The 23,003-nt window shown below is 34.5% G+C and overlaps 1 protein-coding gene across 4 annotated transcripts in view; it reads left to right on the top strand.

Annotated features, from left to right (window-relative positions):
• Window positions 1-23,003, top strand: part of TAOK3 (TAO kinase 3) — a 178,987-nt gene that overhangs the window by 99,166 nt on the left and 56,818 nt on the right. For 3 of the 4 annotated variants that reach the window (XM_072802720.1, XM_072802721.1, XM_072802722.1), the window contains exons 6-9: window positions 3,809-3,854; window positions 4,744-4,840; window positions 7,224-7,337; window positions 8,716-8,807. In XM_072802720.1, the coding sequence (XP_072658821.1) occupies window positions 3,809-3,854; window positions 4,744-4,840; window positions 7,224-7,337; window positions 8,716-8,807 (349 nt within the window). Of the gene's footprint in view, window positions 1-3,808; window positions 3,855-4,743; window positions 4,841-6,728; window positions 6,752-7,223; window positions 7,338-8,715; window positions 8,808-23,003 lie in introns of those variants that run through there. The other variant, XM_072802724.1, reaches the window with a different exon arrangement.

Here is a 23,003-nt window from a genome sequence, read left to right as displayed (position 1 = left end):
ATAAGATTAAATATGATATCTAGCCTATCAGAAATTTTATTCTATAAACAATCAACAAACAGTAAAAAGTTAATATTGTTTTATAATGATTTATTTGCAGAAGTAAAAGGCAGAGTCTTTTATTCTCATCCTAGAATTTTCATCATTGCCATTTCTCATTCCTCATTCCAATTCCCCCCAAATTTAGAATTATGTTTAGTATTACTGTCATGGTCCAAGTTTTATCAGAAGGGCCTAGCATATGATTAAAATGACAGTCTTGGGTGCCTGGGTGGCTCAGTCAGGTAAGCATCTGACTCTTGATTTCAGCTCAGGTCATGAGATCAAGCCCTGCATTATGCTCTGCACTGGCTGTGGAGCCTGCTTGGGATTCTCTCTCTACCTCTCCTTCTGCCTCCTCCCCCACTCCCCAAAAAGTCTTTTGTTTCACTCTATCTTTTTTTAGTATGTTTTCACATGATTGTATTTTTTAGGTTAGCACCTTAGGCACTATTTAGTACATGAAAATGCTATACTTTGTGCTGTATCAAATCTTAAATTCCAGTTTAAAGTCCAATCTATCATTTATTGAAATTCATTTATTGAGAATTACCAGTATAAGTGCTTTCCTATACATGATCTCCAGTTAGGGAATATAATTTTTGTTCCCAGATAGACAACCAAACAATATACTTAAACATTTCTTTTCAAGCATCTTTTAAGATATCTAGAGCCATCACTTCTGTTCTGAGCCAAAGTAATTAATCAGAGGAGTATCTCATTATCCGGCAGTCAGTTCTCCTGAGGAGAGTCAGCCACCTTAAAGGAGTCAAGAAAGGGATTTTAAGCAGGCAGGATAAATGTTACACAATCAAGTGCTAAATATCGTGTTTGGAGTCTTCAGAAATTCCTCTGAGCTCTTATTTAAAGCTTATTTACTCTTAGGTTACATAGAGTGCTAATAAGCTTGGTTAACGGGTCTCTGCCCACAACAGATTTGATAGGCTAAATAGAAGATGCTCATAGGAACTAAACTGCCAGAGACATGCATACAAATAGCCACAAGACTGATTTGACCAGAAAGAAGAAACCAGGGAAGTTAAAAAGCAGACTTCTAATTTAGAAATAGAGGGATGCCTGGGTGGCACAGTCAGTTGAAAGTCTAACTCTTGATTATGACTCAGGTCATGATCTCAGGGTTGTGAGACTGAGCCCCATGTCAGGCTCCACCCTTAGTATGGAATCTGCATGAGTTTCTCTCTCCCTCCCCCTGCTGGCTCAGTCTCTCTCTCTCTCTCTCTCTCTCTCTCTCTCTCTCAAATAAATAAATATTAAAAAAAAAAAAAGGTAGAGCAACTAGAGCTATTAACAACTGGCCTCAGCTCAGGTGTCCATATGTTATGGAATAATAAGAAAAAATATCCATGACAAAAATATACATTAACATATAATTTTTAAAAATATAACCATAACTGTAAACATATTCTCTCCATTTGGTTTTAAAGTTCTATGTTCATATTCCATATACTCAGTTAAAGGAAGTTATATGTGCATATTAATTTACTTACTTTAGGAAATCTTTCCATCAAAATTGGTTAAACAAAGAAATAGTGTATGTCAATTATACCTCAATAAAGAAGAAACAAAATAGTGCGCCTAAAAAGCTAATGTTTATTATAATATTGATTTAATGTGGAATCTTTCATTTCACAATAAGAAATAAAATTATACTTCACATCAATTAGAATGGCTAGTATCAAAAAGACAAGAAAAAAACAATTATTGGCAAGGATATGGAGAAAAGGAACCCTTGTGCATTGTTGGTATGAATGTAAATTGGTACAGCCACTGTGGAAAACAGTATGGAAGTTCCTCAGAAAATTAAGAATAGAAATACCATACAATCTAGTAATTCTACTACTTGGTATTTACTCAAAGAGAACAAATGGCACATTTGAAAAGCTGTATGTACCCCTATGTTTATTGTAGCATATTTATAATAGTCAAGGTATGGAAGCAACCTAAGTGATACTGACAGATGAATGGATAAAGATGTGGTGTACATATACAACGTAATATTACTTAGTCATAAGAAAGAATGAAATCTTGCCATTTGTGACAACATGGATGGACCTAGCAGGTATTATGCTGAGTGAAATAAGTTGGACAGAGAAAGACAAAAGCTATATGATGCCACTTATATGTGGAATCTAAAAAAACAAATGAACAAACAAAAAACCAGGAACAAACTCATATACACAGAGAACAAACTGTTAGTTGCCAGACAAGAGAGGTGGGGGAATGGGTGAAATAGGTAAAGGAGATTAAGAAGTGCAAACTTCCAGTTAAAATAAAGAAGGTGAAAAAAGTACATGGGGAATATAGTCAGTAATATTTTAATAACTTCCTACAGTGACAGATGGTAACTACAATTAGGGTAGTGAGCATTTCATAACAGATAATTGTTGAATCACTATGAAGTATACCTGAAACTAACATAATATTGTATGTCAACCATACTTCTATTAATAAATAAATAAAATTAATGTTTCTGAATCTGCTTATTTTAATGTCAAGCAGAAAACTATAATAAAATTTCAAAACTTTAAACTTCTATGTTTCTCATGTTTTAAATTATTCTGGTAATGAAATAATTTTAACATATATAGTTATATATTTAGTTACCTATATAAATACGTAACAAATTTAATAGTTTAGATGTAAATATGTCTCTATTATACATAATAATATGATATATAATATGTATTATGTACCTGGCATTATTAGATTTATATAGAAGAATATGATACTATAAATTAATCTTATATAATGCATTATTATGTATAATAATATATAATATTATGATCATAACATTATGTATCATGTATTATATAATTTTATCTCATATTCTTCTAAATTATTCCAGTAATACAACATACATAATACATAAACATCTATTTTTGCATCAATTATTTTAAATGAAAAGAGCTAATATGTTAATAGTGATTATGTGTAGATGATGTTAGGAAATTTATATTTCAAAAGGAACATAATGATGTTTTTTAGAATAAGAAAATAGTATGTAGAGTGTATGTGTGTGGAGATTGGTCACTGAGAACTCGTGGTTCTGACCTTGTCTATAAATCAGTAGTCTGGGATACCTAAAAAAAAAAATCTAAGATGAGAGTAAAAGAATTTTCTCCTTTTTGCTTTTGAAAAGCTTCCCAAGATTGCAAACCCAGGAAATAACAATAGTATGTTAATAAGATTGTTCTAGAAATATTTTAATATAAAAATTTAAATATCCCATTTCAGAGATGCAAGATAATGTAAGGCTACATAGCAAGGTACATCTTCAGATTGAGTTCCAAATAATATTTTCTTGTTTGGAAGTGTTTTAAATGTGAAAATAAGGGATTTACTACTTACTGGTTTATTTTATTTAGTTTTCCCAGTATAGATTATATTAGTATTGTATTTGGTTGCCACTTTCCAAGGTACAAAATTTAACTTAAAGTGTAACCTAACTACCTTAAATCTTTTTGAAACAAGATGGTGTAGAACCTAGTAAATAAGTAGCAATCTCAGCTTGACCATTTCATATCAGTACCCTTATAGTCTTAGAACATTCCAGTTCCAAGGAGGAAATGGCAAAACCATATGATAAGTTATAAAAATCAATTAGTGTCGGATGACCAAAATTTAATCCAGATTCAAGTAGGTCAGAATACTTACTCTCCTAGCGTCCTTAGTTCCTTGGTTACTTGGTTGGTTTTAGCAGTTTCTTATTAACTGTGATTATTTTGGTTATTATTTTAATCTATTACAGTTGGTGATGGAATATTGCTTAGGCTCAGCCTCCGATTTGTTAGAAGGTAAGAATAAAAGCACTATCCCCTCCTTTCTGTTATGCCTTGACCAGAATATTATCTACTCCTATATTAAAATGAAGTTTATTTGTTTATTTATTTATTTGGGCAAAGCAAATGGATGATGACTTAGACCTAATGGTTGTGTGGATGAGCTGTGCAAACTTTATCTCTACAGTGGCTGAAAGTGAATTAGTAGCCTTCCTGTTGTTGAATACATGGCCCATCCAGGGCAAGTACTTACAAAAATGTTTGGCTAATGTGATCTAATGTATGTAGCCAAAAACGTCAAATTCACGTGTATGTATGAAAGAGAGGTAGACGGTATCAAATTATATTGATATTTAACTCTTTCAAATATCTTGACTGACCCAGTTCTCTTCTCCAAATGCTATTATAAACAGAGATTGAGTTAAAAATTTACATTAAAAAAAAACCTTTTTTATATCATCCTTGATCTCTGAATAGAAATTGCTTATTAGCTGCTTTCACAAATAATGAAAACCTGTAGTTAGAAGAGGTAATTATAGATGCGCTGTGGAGAGGAGAATAATACAACCTAAAACACTCTAGGCATTTAAAATGTCACAAAGGACTGGTAAATTTGGGCCTGGCCAATTGGAATCAGTGGAGGCATTGACTTGCAACTGACAAGTCAATTAACAATTCATTACAGTGAATATCAGGCTTCGTTTTATTTTGTTTTAAGGAATTTGTTTGTTTTTGTACTTGGGTTTCCTGTTAACTGATTATTTATTGCAATTCTATAGGAAATATGATGAATCTATTCTCAAATTGTCATTTGAGAGTATGTAATTCAGTATGATACAATTGTATAAGATATTAAAAAGAATGCAATTGATTACTATTTCTGAATTTTTTTTCCCTTTCTCAGTTCACAAGAAACCACTTCAAGAAGTGGAAATTGCTGCCATTACTCACGGTGCCTTGCAGGGGCTGGCCTACCTGCATTCTCATGCACTGATTCATAGGTAAGATTAGAGACCAGTTACATATTAGTAACAGGGCTCTCCAAGGAATCTTGAAAATTAGTGCATGCTCCACTTTTTAGGGTGCCTGTAGATTTATAGGGAGCAAAGAGATTGCTGCTCCTGCTGCTGCTGCAGCTGGATATAAGAAATAAGGTTGTCAGAATGTAGCTCCTGTCTCTTGGTCTGTCCCAGATGTACACAAAGATTTTCTACACCTCTGTTCTGTCAGGAACTGTTCTCCAAGCTGGCTGTTGCAGGGAATTTTGAGGAAGGGCCCAACAGCCTTTTGATACAATGCCAAGAAGAAAAAAAATTAGCCTTCCTTGCATATGTTTATTTTCTAGCTGAGTTTCTTCTCCTTTTCCTATTTCGAATAACAAGTCAATCCTCTATAAATATATGCTGTTTTATCACTTTAAAACATTGTGCATTTCTATAGTCTACATAGATATTTAGGAAGATATTATTGTATTTATCTTGGCAGATGAAGAAACTGGGACTCTGAAAGATTTAAATAATTGCCCGTAGTTTCACGGGTTTTACATAATAAAGATTGAAGATCAGATTTCTTAACTCCTAATCCAAGGTTTTCCTCTACCTTTTATTTTCTCTACCACAACTCCACTGTCCTTCCTCCAATCTACTTCCTACCACTAACTTGTCTTAAATAAAAATGTTGTTCTTAATCTTTCCTTCTCTCAGTAAAGAACTTCTAGCATAGTTACCTTAATGAATGGGGGTAGAAGTAGTGGAATATGAGGTAGATATAAAGGATCTCAGATGACTCAAAAACAAAAGAAAAAACTTTTATATTTACTAGGAAGAAATGAAACTATTACATTGTAGGTTCCCCTTTTGCTTCTGCTTTAATCACCATAGAATAGCCATTACCAGTTACTGGTATGACAAAAACAGAACTTCCTCAAGATAGGCAGACCAAAATTCCTGCCATGAATTTGGCTTACTTATAAATACATAGAATGAACCTAACCATATCTAATAAATGTTGATAAAATGGATTTAACCATAATGTCTATGGATTTGACAAAAAATATTTTAGTACATATTTTTGATACCAAAATGTCATTACCAAATGCCAACTTGTTTATATGTGATTTTGCCAGTTCCTATTTAATTCCATGGTTCATTTTTTTGTGGCTTTGTTACCAAAATCTGCACATTAATTTAATGTTTTATATTCTCTATTATACTTTATCTTCTTTGCTATATAAAAGAAGTTGGAAAAAAAACTTTTAAAATTTGCTCCCTATTTAAAAATAAACACCACATCTCAGATTCATTATTTTGATATGACAAGTCAATGTTCTAATTGAAGGTAATAGAGAAAAGATATTTTTCTGTTATTAGAGAAATGAATGTTTTTTTAGTTCTCTCTGACAATACCTAATGTCATCTTGAGTAAAGAAACTGAATTTTCAAGAGAAGATTTTTGGAGACTTTGTTTTGGAAGCATTTGAACCTTCTCATCTTCAATTTAAATTTTCCTCATTCTCTCTTTGTCTTTCCACGGCCCATCAATTTATAAATCTTGATTCCTAGTATTCATTACATCTCATGCTTTTTTGGAAGAGAATCAAGAGTACATCCACATCTTTTCATTCTAAATTATCATCCTTAACAACGAGTATTTTTAAATCATTTTAAAAACTTTCTGCTGCATACAATATCTAATAGCTTTAGTAGTAACCACTTGCGATTCTTTGTCTATACAATAGAAATGCAATTTCCTAATCCCTAATCCTTGTTTGTTTTGATCTTTCAGGGTCTTCTTTTTACTGTACAGTGTTATTTTTAAAATAACACCTTCTATATAACATGTGCCCTCAAATGCCTTAGAGTTGGCAGTTACAATTAAAGCAGAGAGAAAGGGTCACAGGCAAGAAAGAAAAGGTATGTGTGTAGTTGAGGTTTATTGGTAGGTAGACAATATAGAGTTATTGAAAGTTGGTTTAGACTCCAAAAATGTTTTGTAATTTTGGGGGAAAAAAAAAAGGCAATTACAAATGGCACCGGTTTTCCCAGCATAAAGAATACTGTTGATGACTGGATTTAGCATCTGAGAATATGCTTTTTTAAGTGTAGCAACTGAATAGGGTTTCCTGTCTGCCATGTCTGCCTTTTTTCTCATTGCATTCTCTCCCTCTAAAGAAAGCTCTACCTTTTAGTAATTACTTTGACCTACCTGTAAGTATACCCAGGAATCCGGGCCCCCTTATAACATGCAGTAATTACTAAATCCCCTTCTGGCTAACTGAACAAGATTCTTTTTAATAAACTTTTTGTCTTATTAATTGCATGCTCTGACCTATTCCATAATCAAAGATGAAAAGTAATTTTCTAACCCTCTTATTTTGTCCTATAGGGATATTAAAGCAGGAAATATTCTTCTAACAGAGCCAGGTCAGGTGAAACTAGCTGATTTTGGATCTGCCTCAATGGCTTCTCCTGCCAACTCCTTCGTGGGCACACCTTACTGGTATGTAGAATTTAAAAACTAGAATTTTAAATGAGCATACATGAACAAGATGAGCTCATGGCACCGCTTTTGTTTTGTTTTTTGACAGTGTCTCACCATGTTCCTCAAATGAGATTTCATTAAAGGATAAAATCTTACTCCAAAAAAAAGAAACAGTATAAAATTTCCAGTGACTTTAAATTGTTCAAATAAGGTTGATGTCACTGCGTGTAAACCGAATAGGATTATCAACTCACTGACCAAGCTCAGGTTTTAGATTTCATTTGAAGTTTCTTTTGAAACTTTCTCTTGATGCAGGATCTCTAGGCAAAGACAAGGCAGTTTCTTTAACCTTCTCTAACTAGTCAAAAGCATAAATATTACCTTTCAATGAAAGAAATCCAGGTTCCCATGTTTGTTGAGTTCTCTGTTACTATAGTTTGTCACTAACTTAAAATTTCACCCCATCTATTTAAGATGCCTTTCCTTCTTTTCATAGATAAACTGGAATTTCATTGTACCTTGGAGAATGACTTATATCCCTGGTTAATTACTTACCTACAAAAAAATATATATATCAGCTACTATATTGAATTTTTTTGTTCACGATCATCAGAAAGTATTTACTAAGCAGTCACACATAGTAACAGGAAAAAAAAACATATTAAACTGATAAGGCCCCTTCTCTCCTATGGAAAGCCATTCTGGACAAACAATATCAATTACCGTAGTCTGTTTGTTTGTTTGTTTGTTTGTTTGTTTGTTTGTTTTACGTTGTAATATTTTTTAATATCTTTGAAATATCTGATTATATTGTTTTTAAAAATTCCGTAAGTACGGCAGCCCGGGTGGCTCAGCGGTTTAGCGCCACGTTCAGCCCAGGATGTGGTCCTGTGGACCCGAGATCAAGTCCCACATCCGGCTCCCTGCATGGAGCCTGCTTCTGCCTCTACCTGTGTCTCTGCCTCTCTCTCTCTTTCTGTGTCTCTCATGAATGAATAAATAAAATCCTTTAAAAAAAAATCCGTAAGTATTTTTCATGTTGTCTATAGTTACTTGTTTAAGTGTTTCATACATATTCATCCTTTAGAAATCTCTTGGAGGTATCTACTAGAATTCTCTCCACATTACAGTTGGAAAAACTGATGTACACAGAGGTTAAATAATTTATTCAAGGTAAAACTGATAGATAATGATGGAACTAGGACTTATTGAAAATAATGTGTTTCATATAAATACTTGAATATCATATTGCAGTGTCTCTCCAAATTACTTGGATAAGGGAATAATATCTTTATTAGACAAAATTTCAGACTATGCACAAAAAGCTATTTCACTGAATTGCTTTATGAGATGAATTTTAATTTGCAACTCAAGTTTTGCCCATTATGTTTGGCAGGATGGCTCCAGAGGTGATCTTAGCTATGGACGAAGGACAGTATGATGGGAAAGTTGATATTTGGTCACTTGGAATCACCTGTATTGAAATGGGTGCGTAAAAGAGTTGTTTTTATTATACTTTTGAGAATCACTCCTTACTATGATTGTTAATTCATTCATCCTGCTATTATTTAATGGGTCACTGCTATATGTGAGCCAGGCAGCATGAATTTATTATATTTTTTTCTATGCTTTTGTATAACATCAGAAGATTACTTTCTCTTTGCTACATTTTCATGTCATTAGTTTAAAAGAGTTTGAGCAGGGACACCTGGGTGGCTCAGTGGTTAAGCATCTGCCTTTGTCTCAGGTCATGATCCCAGGATCCTGGCATTGAGTCCTGCATCAGGCTCCCCGCATCAGGCTCTTCCCTCTGCCTACGTCTTTGCCTCTTTCTGTGTCTCTCATGAATAAATAAATAAAATCTTTTAAAAAACTTTTTTTGAGCAGATAGAGCAAATATCAAATGTGGGAATACATAATAGTAAATATTAATATTTGAAAAATACCCATTCTCCATATCATGAATGATAACTTATGTCCTTCCTTCCCAGTATTAATTTAATTTCCACATGTACAAGGAAAATCTGAAAAAGTAACAGCAGGCTTATCTAAGATTTGACTGTAAAAACTGTATTTGACCCATTTACAGAGCAACCTTCAAGAAAACTTTGTGTTAGAAGATACCCTCTGCTTTAAAGTTGTTCCCCAAGTGTTGTTGTATTTACGTAAAATTGTCTAAAACACCGCAGATTCTTGATTCTGGTTGTATATTTGGAACTTTAATGTATCTGAAAGTTACCTTTATCCAGGGCTATCTTGACAGATTTAACCAATAATTCTTAGGTGGTGGAGAGATAGGATTACTATGGAGTTGAAGAAAGGGATGCACAATTGACCTTTCAAAGCCACTGAGAGCCGGCTTTGGCACAACACTGCCTTTATCTAGATTTGTTATTTAAAATTTATATAAATATATTTAATTTTCTAAAACAGTTTTAAAAAATTTCTTCATCTAGTTTTTTTGGCTAATGTCCTCTATTCTGGTATCCAAATTTATCCTATAAGAATTTCTGAGCTTCAGTTTGATTCTAAGACTATAGTTTTCTTTTTTCTAAAACTAAACAGGTAAACTTTACCAGTTTACCTGTTTAACTGGTAAAGACAACTTGGTATACTTTGTATTGCATTTCCAATTGCTTCACTTGAACTAAGTGAATTTCCAATTCCCCTTCCTTGAACTAAGAAACACATGATATACATGACTTCTTTTTTGTTTTGTTTTTTTTTAACTTGAAGAGATACTAATTTTTTAAAAAACTGAGTTCAGGGAGGAGAGTTAGAATATTTAAATATTTGATTTTTAAAAATAAGTAATATTCATATGGTTTATAAATCAAAAAGCTAAAAAGACATGCAGCAAAAGAACTTCTTAGACCTCTGGCCCTATTTATCCATTTCCTTTCCCACCCCTGCCAGTACACACAGGGCACCACTGTTACTAATTTCTTGTATATCCTTCCAGAGTTTCTTTGCAAATATATAAACAAATATGAGTATACATGTATTATATTCCTTTTCTCACCCACGTTAACATATACAAGTGGTTCTGTTCATTGATTTTTCACTTAACAACATCTTAGAGATCTGTTTTATATTGGTAGCTTAGACCTCTTTATCATTATTTTTTACTGGCATCTTCTTACTCCTCCAGTATTATGGATATACCATAATTTATTTGGTCCTCTGTTAAAGGATATTGAAGCGGTAGATTTCTTTTTTACAGTCTAATATTGTGTTATTCTCTCACTGCAAAGGAAATTAATCTAATTTATTCATACTGATTGGGATGGGGAGACCCAGCAGAAATAATGGCATACTTTTCAAAGGACATATGAGGGGTGGCTCAGTGGTTGAGCATCTGCCTTTAGCTCAGGTTGTGATCCCAGATTCCTGGGATCCAGTCTCACATTAGGCTCCTGAGGGAAGCCTGCTTCTTCTGCCTATGTCTCTGCCCCTCTCTGTGTCTCTCTCATTAATAAAATCTTAAAAAATAAATATATAAAAATAAAATAAAAAGGACATATGATGCACTTCCAACAATACCATATAGAACTTGACAGGGTAGTTTTAAAAGTCAGAGGGCCAAAACTACTCCAGACAATTTTGAAGAAGTAGAATTTGAACAGAAAACTCATGGTAAAAAAAAAAACAAAAATTCATGGTACCAAAACCCATACCATCATAATTAAATCAATACACAATTGATATAGGGAAAAACTAATATCCAATAGAACAAACTATAAAACCTAGAAATGGGGGGGGCGCCTGGGTGGCTGAGTGGTTGAGTGTCTACCTTTAGCTCAGGGCACGATCCTGGGGTCCTAGGACTGAGTCCCACATCAAGCTCCTCACATGGAGCCTGCTTCTCCCTCTGCCTATGTCTCTGCCTCCCTCTCACTGTGTCTCTCATGAATAAATAAATAAAATATTTTTTTAAAAAACCACACTAGAAATGGACTCATGTGTACGTCAGATTTTGGTGTAAGACAGGAAAACAGTACAAATCAGTGGGGGAAGGATCGCCCATTTGATAAGTAATAGGCAACTTGTTAATTATATGAGAAAAACTATAATTAGACCCAAGCTTATGCCATGCACAAAAATAAAATTCCAGATTGGCTAAATACCCACAAGTGAAAAGTAAAACTTTAAAACTTTTAGGAGAAGTCCTCTTGTGACTCAGTTTCCTCATCAGCAAAGAAGAGATAATAATGCTACAAAGTAGGTGCTATTATTATGAAAATTGATGAATAATATATAAAAAAATTATTGATGGGTAGTCAGGCTGCTTCTGTATCTTGGCTATTGTAAATAATGCTTCAATAAACATGGGAGTGTGTATGTCTTTTTGAATTAGTGTTTTCATTTTCTTCGGGTAAATACCAATAGTGGAATTATTGGATCATATGGTCTTGTCTATCTATTTTTAATTTTTTGAGGAACCTCTATATTCTTTTCCACAGTGGCTATACCAGTTTACATTCCCACCAAAAGTAATGAGTAGAGAAGATGTGGTATGTGCGTGCGCACGCACACACACACACACACACACACATACACACAAAGAGAAATATTACTTAGCCATAAAAAAGAAATCTTGCCATTTGTGACAACATGGATGCACCTAGTGGGTATTATTCTACGTGAAATTAGTGAGACAGAGAAAGATAAATACTATATGATTTCACTTATATGTGGAATCTAAAAAATAAAATAAATTAATAAACAAATGGCAGAATCAGACCCATAAATACAACGAACAAACTGATGATTGCCAGACGGGACGGAGTAGGGGATGGGCAAAATGAGTGAAGGGGAGTGGGAGTTATAGGCTTTCAGTTATGGAATGACTAAGTCACAGGAATAAAAGTCAGAGGCATGAGGAATATAGTCAATGGTATTGTAATAGCATTGCATGGGGACAGATAGTAGCTACACTTACAGTGAGCATATCATAATGTATAGAGTTGTTGAATCATTGTGTTGTACTCCTGAAACTAATGTAAAATCCTATATCAACTATACTTCATATATATATAATTATATTATATATATATGACTTCATATATAATATATAATAATAGCATAATATAATTATATATATATGAAGTATAGTTGATATAGTTGATATATGAAGTCATATATATAATTATATATATGAAATAAAATATGGTAGCCATATAATAGGCACTAAATAAATGTAATTATTGTTACTATTATTACTATAGGAGTACATACCTTTATGGATATTGGAAGAATTTTCCTAAAAATATTTTGAAAGCATTGACAAATGTAATTTTTTGTACTTTAAAATATAAAGCTATGTAAAATGCAAAAATTAAAAGATGAGCCAGAGGCTAACAGAAAGTAGTTGCAACATATCTAACCAACAGAGTATTGGCCCAGAATTTTGAAAGGCCTCGTATGTATCACATTTCTTTATTAAAAATAAAAAGACAAACAGCCATTAGAAAAATGAGTCAAGAATGATCAACAAGGGATCCCTGGGTGGCGCAGCGGTTTGGCGCCTGCCTTTGGCCCAGGGCGCGATCCTGGAGATCCGGGATCGAATCCCACGTTGGGCTCCCGGTGCATGGAGTTTGCTTCTCCCTCTGCCTATGTCTCTGCCTCTCTCTCTCTCTCTCTCTCTGTGACTATCATAAATAAATAAAATTAAAAAAAAAAGAATGATCAACAAGTTCATTGAGAAAGAAACCTAAATGGACATCAAACATTCATAGATACTAGGCTCATTAGTAATAAAGGAAGTGCAAGTTAAAACTTTTTCACATTGGGGCACCTGGGTACCTCAGTCAGTCAAACATCTGACTCTTGATCCCAGCTCAGGTCTTGATCTAAGGGTCATGAGTTCAAGCCCTGAATTGGGTTCCATGCTGGGCTTGAAGCCTACTTTAAAAAACAACAATAAAAACAGAAACCTTTCACATTTATCAGACAGCAAAAGTTCTTCAGTCTGAGGATAATAAATAAATTTTGGGAGGCTACTAAAGAAACAGGAACTCATTGACTATAGGTAGAAATGTAAATTGACCTAACAACTTTGGAGTATAAATTGGAAATATCTAGTAAAGTTGATGACGAGTAGTCTCAGTGACCCAAAATTTCACTTCAAAATATATTCCTTAAATAAATATTTATGCATGTACACTGGAAATGTGTACAAGAATGCAACCTTGTGTAGAAGCTAGAAAAAAATTGAAAAAAACTAAATTCTTATCCAAGGAGGAATGACTAAATCAATTATGGAATACTGTATCTCTGTTAACTGCATGTATCATCATGGACAAATCTCAAAAATTGTAACATTGATGAAGAAAAAGCATTTAACAAAATACAACATACTTTCTTGATTAAGAAACTTCAACAAAGTAGGAATAGATGGAACATACCTCAACGTCATAAAGGCTATATATGGAAGACCTACAGTTGATATCCTTCTCAATAGGGAAAAACTGACAGCCTATCCCCTACACTCAGGAACAAGACAGGGATGTCCATTACTATTTAACATATGATGCACTATTTAACATAGTACTGGAAATCTTAACCTTAGCAGTCAAACAACAAAAAGAAACAAAAGGCATCCAAATCAGCAAAGAAGAAGTCAAACTTTCACTATTTGCAGACGAATAATAATCTATGTAGGAAACCTGAAAGACTCCACCAAATACTTGCTAGAACTAATTCATGAATTCAGCAAAGTTGTGGGATATAAAATCAACATGCAAAAATCTGTTTCATTTCTATACACCAATAATGAATCAGTGGGAAAAAAAAATCAAGGAATAGATCCCATTTGCAGTTGCACCAAAAAGAGTAAGATACCTAGGAATAAACCTAACTGAAGAAGTAAAATATCTGTACTCTGAAAACTATAGAACACTTATGAAAGAATCTGAAGATGACACAAAGAAATGTAAAAGCATTCCATGCTCATGGATTTGAGGAACAAACATCTTTAAAATGTCTGTGCTACCAAAGCTTTCTACACATTTAATGCAATCCCTATCAAAATAAAACCAGCATTCTTCACAGAGCTAGAACAAACAATCTTAAAATTTGTATGGAACCACAAAAGACCCCGAATAGCCAAAGAAATCCTGAAAGAACAAAAACTAGAAGCATCACAAGTCTAGATTTCAAGCTATATTACAAAGCTGTAGTCATCAATACAGTATGGTACTGGCTCAAAAATAGACACAGAGATCAATGGGACAGAATAGGGAATCCAGAATTGGGCTCACAACTATATGGTCAACTAATCTTCACCAAAGCAGAAAAGACTACCAATGGAAAAAAGACCATCTCTTCAACAAGTGGTATTGGGAAAACTGGACAGCAACACACAAAAGAAAGAAACTAGACCACTTGCTTATACCATACACAAAAATAAATTCAAAAGAATGAAAGACTTAAATGTGAGACTGGAAACCATCAAAATCGTAGAGAAGAACACAGGAAGTAACCTCTTTGATCTTGGCTATAGCATCTTCTTACTAGATACATCACTGGAGACAAGGGAAACAAAAGCAAAAATGAACTCTTGGTACTTCATCAAGATGAAAAACTTCTGCACAGTGAGGAAACAACCAACAAAACTACGGAATGGGAGAAGGTATTTGCAAACCTCATATCAGATAAAAGGTTAATATCCAAAATCTAGAAAGCTTATTAGCTTATCAGACTCAACACCCCAAAAATAAATCAGTTAAGAAATGGGCAGAAGACATGAGCACTTTTCCAAAGAAGACATCCAGATGGCCAACAGATACATGCAAAGATGTTCAACATCACTCATTCTCAGGGAAATACAAATCAAAACCACAATGAGATACCACCTTATACCTATCAGAATGACTAAAATTAATAACACAAGAAACAACTGGTGTTAGTAGGGATATGGAAAAAGAGAAACCCTCTTGCATTGTTGGTGGGAATGAAAACTGGTGTAGCCACTCTGACAAATAATATGGAGGTTCCTCAAAAAGTTAAAAATAAAACTACCCTATGACCTAGCAATTGCACTACTAGGTATTTACCCAAAGGATACAAAAGTACAGATTTGAAAGAGTATGTGCACCCCGATGTTTATAGTAGCATTATCAACAATAACCAATCTATGGAGAGAGCCCAAATGTCCATTGACTAATGAATGGACAAAGAAGAGTGATCTATATATACAATGGAATATTACTCAGCCATCAAAAGAATGGTATCTTGCCATTTACAATGATGTAGATGGAGCTAGAGTGTACTATGCTAAGTGAAATAAGTCAGAGAAGGACAAATACCATATATCTCAGTCAAGTGGTATTTAAGAAAGAAAACAGATGAGCATATGGGAAGGGGAGGGTGGAAAGAGGGAGAGAGGGAAATAAACCATAAGAGATTCTTAACTTTTTTTTTTTTAAGATTTTATTTATTTATTTATGAGAGACCCCAGAAAGAGAGGCAGAGACACAGGCAGAGGGAGGAGAAGCAGGCTCCATGCAAGGAGCCTGACGTGGGACTTGATCCCGGGTCTTCAGGATCACGCCCTGAGCCAAAGGCAGACACACCCAACCACTGAGCCACCCAGGCATCCCGAGATTCTTAATGATACAGAACAAACTGAGGTTTGATGGAGTTGGGTGGATGAGGGCATGGACTACATGGATGAAGGGATTTGAGGAGGGCACTTTTTGTGATGAGCACTAGGTGTTGTATGTAAGTGATAAATCACTGAATTCTACGGAAATCAATATTTCATTGTATGTTGACTAATTTAACATTAAATTTAAATTTAAATTAAAAAATCATAATGTTGAGTATTTAATAAAGAAAGTTGTAAAAGTATAGGTGCTTTTAAATTATGAAAGTTTTATAAACACTTCTCTATATTTGAGTGTATGTTAATATATATATTAGTACATACATATGTATTAATAAAGCATAAGAACAGAGATGTAAAAGATGTAATTTCAGAATAGAACATTCTCTGCAGGGAGGAAGAATAAAGTTATACCTACTTTATTACTTTGGGAAGAAAAAACTTCTGAAACAAATATCACAAAATACTGATTAAATGGTAGGTATCATCTGCAAATTTTTACATATGAAATATTGAAGAATTTAACTTTTTTCAAATATTTTATTTATTTATTTGAGAGGGGGAGGGGCAATGGAAGAGGGAAAGGCAAAGAATTTCAAGTAGACTCTGCACCTAGCGTGGAGCCCATCATGGGGCTCAATCCCATGACCACTAAGATCATGACTCCAGCCAAAACCAAGAGTTAGATGCTTAACCAGCTGAGCCACCCAGGTACCACAAAGAATTTAACTTTTTAAAAATGAGAAATAAATGTACATTCCTGAGGTTTAAAAAAAAAAAAAAACACTGTCCTCTGCCTAACATAGAGTTAGCAATTTATTTTTTTTAATTTATTTTTTATTGGTGTTTAATTTGCCAACATACAGAATAACACCCAGTGCTCATCCCATCAAGTGCCCCCCTCAGTGCCCATCACCCATTCACCCCCACCCCCCGCCCTCCTCCCCTTCTACCACCCCTAGTTCGTTTCCCAGAGTTAGGAGTCTTTTAGAATAAATTTTAAAATGAGTTACCCTGGATTTGAATTTTGGCTTTACCAACACTTAGCTGGCAGGACATCGTATTCACATAGTCTAGGATGTGAATGACACCTTTCAGAGTTGTGTAGCATGTTCATCCTGACTGTGAGAGTTTGGACAACTCTCTCAAATTGCTTGAGCCTCAGTTCTCTCACCTAGGTCAAAATAACAATACACATGCCCTAGATATTGTCAGACTTCAATAAGATAACATATGTATTTAACATAATGCCTAGCACATAGCAAAGGCTCAATAACAGCTAATTGCATTTATATGTAGGATTATTCCTTATGTTTGCCATTTATATTCTAAAAAGAACAAAAATTATACTTGTAACACTGAAGCCGTAGCAACTCGTCTGTTATGAAAATTTAAGAGGATGTACTACCTAAGTTGAACTTTATAGCTAATTAGTGTCCACCCATTGTTTTAACAAATTTTTTTCTTACCATACATAGTCTTTCTAAATGTAATATGAATTCTACCCTTTCCAACCTTCTTAAATAGAGCAAACAACATGTATCTTATGATGATTCATATAGATATCATATCACTTTTTGAACTGTGTAGATGTAGTAATGACTGAAGTTTCAAATAGCAGTTCACACTGGGTGAAATATAGGTACTTATCCCAGAGATATTTTTAAAACTTCCTTTCTTGAGAGATCCCCTGCTATGTGCTTAATTTCTGATTTTATTTTTTACAAAAATGAATTAAAGTATGTATGAAAACATGATGTCAGTATCAGACTTTGATTGCCTTTTGTAAAATTTTTGAAATAAAGAACAAAGTAGCCACCTCCTGAATTGCCTTATCCTCCACAATGGCTATTCCTGCAAATTGATAGATGATACTATTGAATTATACTTGAAAACATAAACTCTGTGGTCAAACTTGAGTTCTAATACCAGCTCTGCCATTTCTCTCTGTCTCTCTCTCTTTTTTTTTTTTTAAGATTTTATTTATTTATTCATGAGAGACACAGAGAGAGAGGCAGAGACACAGAAGGAGAAGAAGGCTCCTTGCAGGGAGCCCAATGCAGGACATGATCCCCAGACCCTGGGATCACGCCCTGAAACCAAAGGCAGACACTCAACCACTGAGCCAACCAGGCGTCCCTCTGACATTTCTTAGTTGCGTGACTTTCATCAAATTATTTGAATTCTATAAAATTTGCATAATAAGAACCCCTAGTTTACCAAGATTGTCTGGATTAAATGAAAATATGGATTTAAAGTGCTTATCATTACAATCCCTACATAGTATACTTAATAAATGTTAGCCACTAACAACACAATCCTGATATATATCATATTATATCCAAATTTTTATTTTATTTACTTATTTTTTAAGATTTTATTTATTTATTCATGAGAGACAGAGAGAGAGAGAGAGAGAGAGGTAGAGACACAGGCAAAGGGAGAAGCAGGCTCCACGCAGGGAGCCTGATATGGGATTCGATCCCGGGACTCTAGGACCACGCCCTGGGCCGAAGGCAGGCGCTAAACCGCTGAGCCACCCAGGGATCCCCTATCCAAAATGTTAATTTACCTTTTAACATCTCTTCCAAACTGGGAGATATTTGACAGGCAACAGCATTTTATCATTGGTAGCATTTTCCCCCCAAGTTATACATAAAATAGTAGTGCATTTTAATAGTGGAATATTTTATAGTCAGTGGCATCTTAGAATCAGAGAAAGATGGTAGTAGATGCTCAGTTAATATTCATTAAGTAAAATTGTTACCAAGGACATTTAACTTATCAAGAATTTTTTAAAATGTACTATATTGCTAATGCAATAGACCATACAAGTATCTTTTTGACAGCTTTTCTTCTATATCTATATATCTATATATTTTCTATATCTATATCTGTCTCCCTAGCATTAGTCTTGTTAATGGACATATAAAAGAAGGGTATTTTTTTACATGAAAAAAGAATAAACTGTTGCATATAAAACCCTAAACAATGATTTTTCTAAGTTTTCTATATGTTTGAAATACTTTAAGTTGTTGTACTTTTAATGTTGAAATTACTTTGAAAGTTGCTTTCCTTGTGACATTTCTTCTATAATACTGTATATTTTTTTAAAAGCTCCCTAATCTGTAATTTAAATTGCTAAAGTCATATCACAAAGGAGGAAGATGATAATGTTACTGGCACTGTGCTTCTTTCCTGCAGGAATCTCTATAGTTCCTAAGTGGTGAAGCCTGTTCCACAAATTATCTTTTGCTAAATTAATTTTCCGCTGAAAGAACTAGTTAAATGCAAGAATCCTCAAATCTTTGAACACTAAAACTGTCCAGTCAGCAAATATTTTATTTTTCAAGATTATTTCAAAAGAAGTTAATATGATGTTCATTTGTTTAACCTGCAGACACTTAGTTCACCTGCAAAGGTCACTAAAGAAGCTACAAATGGTCCATTAGCATTGAATTTACTGTGCTCAAAAATGAATTCTCCAGGGAAAAAAAAAGAAATCTCACACACACACACACACACACACACACACACACACACATTGTCATGTAGGTTTTTTGCCTGGTATTTTCATCTTCCACATTAGCCACTCATTGTTTATTGTTAATAAATGAATGTTGTGATGGCTGTTGGGGAGAGGCAGGCATATTTACTCTTCTTAAAGCTGCTGATGCTGCTGATGCTGCTGCTTTTTTTTTTTTTTTAAGTTTATTTAGTTTTTTAGTGATCTCCACACACAGTGTGGGGCTCAAACCACCCTGAGATGAAGTGTCACACCCTCTACCAATTGAGCCGGCCAGGCATCCTCCCCCCTTTTATTTTAAATACCTGTACAATCTCTCATAAAATGGCACAGGGTTGTTGAAGATGCACTGAGACCTTGTGAAAAGAACACATTTCTTGAATTCTTACATGATGGGTTGAGATCCCAGTTTAGCTACTTACCATGTGACTTAGTTCCATTATTTAGGCTAGCTGAACCTCCGTTTCTTCAGCTGGGCAATAATGCTTATAATAATTACACTTATCCTGTCAAGCTAGTCTGAGAATCGTGAATGACATGTAACATGTGGTGAGTGCCTAACCTACGGTAGGAATTCAGTACATGGTTCTAATTATTGTTATTGCTAATTATTATGGTTTTCAGCCACATTTGTTCATAAGAAATCTGTTGCCACAAAAACTTGGTCATTGTCTTTATTTTTTTTTTTTTAAATTTTATTTATTTATTTGTGATAGTCACAGAGAGAGAGAGGCAGAGACACAGGCAGAGGGAGAAGCAGGCTCCATGCACCGGGAGCCCGACGTGGGATTCGATCCCGGGTCTCCAGGATCGCGCCCTGGGCCAAAGGCAGGCGCCAAACCGCTGCGCCACCCAGGGATCCCGGTCATTGTCTTTAAAGAGAAATCTTTATTTTCTTTTACTTAACTCAGCTTTTTTATGCTCCCACCCTTTTCCTTTATTTTGAGAAATTATGAATTATATATCATAAGGTAGCTCCTAGTTCCTATTTTGCTGCTTCTGTGGAAGATTGTATGCAGACTATTACATTCCAAAGTAAGGGTTGACAAACTTCCTGTAAAGGACCAGATAAGTGTTTCAGGCCATACATTCTCTGTCATAACTACTCAACTCTGCTGTTCGACCATGAAAACAGCCATAGAAAATATGTTAATAAATAAATGTGGCTGTAATTCAACAAAACTTAACAAAAACGGGTTTCTAGGTAAATTTGGCCTACAGACCATAGTTTCCCAACCCTTGCTCTATGGTGTTCTGGCTTAGCAATGAGTCCTGTCCCCATGACTCAGAGGATTATGTAGCACATCTAGCAAAGGATTTGAACGTAGCTGAGGCCATCTGAAACTAATATTTAGCAAATGCTGCCGAGACCATAAAGCTGTTTAGAATACCTTTAGTCGTGTACTTCTCTGCTATAGCTCTTCTATCATCATGTGGCTGGTTGTAATCTTGTCTCGTTCACAGCAGAATGTTGGCTACTTACAACCTCACCATTCCTGTTTCAAATCTGAGCTATTGCCTTTCTTGTCACTACTGAATTGAGTTTTGTTGTTGCCTTTTTTTCCTTCATCCTCATACCAAATTTGTTTTTCTTCTTCCTTTAGTCCTCCTTCCTGGCTGTTTCTCTCAGGCAATTCAGTGTTCTTCTGAGCAGTTTGAATTTTTTACCTTTTGCCAGTGAGGGTTCCTGTCCTTCTGGCAAGGAATGAAGCCGTCACATAGCATCTGATGTAAGCCCCAAGACTTAGTCCCTCCTTAGTCATTTTTGTGACTTCTTGCTGCACAAGATTCTTTGTTGACAAAGTTTCTTCTTTCCTTTAATTTGCCTTACCTTAATTTATTTATTTTATAGTTATTTTTGGACCACCAAAAATATATACCAGGTGCTATGCTTAGCAGTGGGAATGCAAAGATGAACATAATAGACACTGTCTTTGCCCTCATGAAGTTTAGCAAAGAGGACACACATTAGACACACATAATGTAAAGAATTACACAAATAATTATGGTTGCAATAGATAGTGGAAAGGGAAAACATAATTTGCAGTCACAAAATCTTTTTTTTTAAGATTTTATTTATTTATTTATTTATTTATTCATTCATTCATTCATTCATTCATGAAAGACACAGAGAGAGGCAGAGACACAGGCAGAGGGAGAAGCAGGCTCCATGCAGGGAGCCCGATGTGGGACTCCATCCCGGGTCCCCAGGATCACGCCCTGGGCTGAAGGCAGGCGCTGAACTGCTGGGCCACCCCGGGATCCCATGCAGTGACAAAAATCTAATAGGACCTAGTAAGTGTATAATAAGCCTTGAATAAATATTTATGAAATGAATGCAAAAATGCAATTATATTTAAGGTGAAACCTGAAAGGTTTGCAAGAATTAACCAGATAAAGTTTAGGGAATCAGAGTGAGAGGCATGTCCAGACAGAAGAAGCAGTATATGTGAAAGGCTCTGAAGCTGGTTCTCTCGGTGAAGCAAAAGATGATTTGAGAAGACAGGGGAAGCATTGCTTCTCAGAATGAAATGCTAGAGGTCACCAGGATCATGTTAATAAAGGCAAATAGGCTATGTGTAAGGATCTGGACTTGGTCCTAATAATGGGAAATTGTTGATGGTGACATGAGTTCCTAGTTCCACATGTCAGAAGGCCAAGCTCTAGAAACTCTCCAGAGTGTACCTCATGAAAAATAAACTTGAACCTAAACTTGAACTCTTCTACATTTGAAATAGATATAAATCCATTTGTCTACACTACAACTTTCAAATTTCTACTTGTGGACAGTCCATGCCCCTATAATAGTGGTAACTATTACATGAGTTTATAGTATCCTGTTGAGAGGCTAATAAAAAATATTTGTAGAATGGTAGACTATGTGTTTTAAAAGTATCAGGGAACGTTTAGTCAGGACTATAAGAGGCCCCTCCAAAGTATCATGGAAAAATAACCATTGTTGTCTTCTGCTGGGATACTGCCAGTGCCTTAAAGTTCACTACTTTTAAAATTATTCATTCCAAGTGTTTTTTTTTTGGGGGGGGGGGTTCTTTTGTTTTCTCACCCTGGCTTTTCACAAGTTCATCCTTCTGTGAATGAAAATGTGTTTTGTGTTACTTCTGCTCTTAGTTCTTATTTCTTAGAATTGCATAGAATAAGCCCATTTTACCATTTTAAAAGTGCTTAAAAACCAAAATGTTTTGATAAAATCTGAGAATTAAATTATAAATTACAAGATGGAAGTGTGTAAAGAATCCATTAAGATAAGCATGGTAGAATGAGATAGTGATTAATCTTCTAAGGCATACTAACTAGTAAATAATATAAAATTAACTGTATTCAGAACTAAAACCTGTTTCTTTCCTTTGGTCAACAAATTGAGCACTTAATATGTGAATAATATTATATATTGCTTGAGGAATAAAAGCATAAGAGTATTAAGGTTGTAAGTCTTACTCATAGAGCTAATGATTTCTTTTGAGAGAAAAGATTTGTATGTTTATGTAAGTGCAGTAGGAGAGCACATGCCAAATAAACAGTATACTAA

Source organism: Canis lupus, chromosome 27 (genome assembly GCF_048164855.1).
Source record: "Canis lupus baileyi chromosome 27, mCanLup2.hap1, whole genome shotgun sequence".
In the NCBI taxonomy this organism is placed as follows: domain Eukaryota; kingdom Metazoa; phylum Chordata; class Mammalia; order Carnivora; family Canidae; genus Canis; species Canis lupus.
This window is presented reverse-complemented; position numbering and strand designations above follow the sequence as displayed.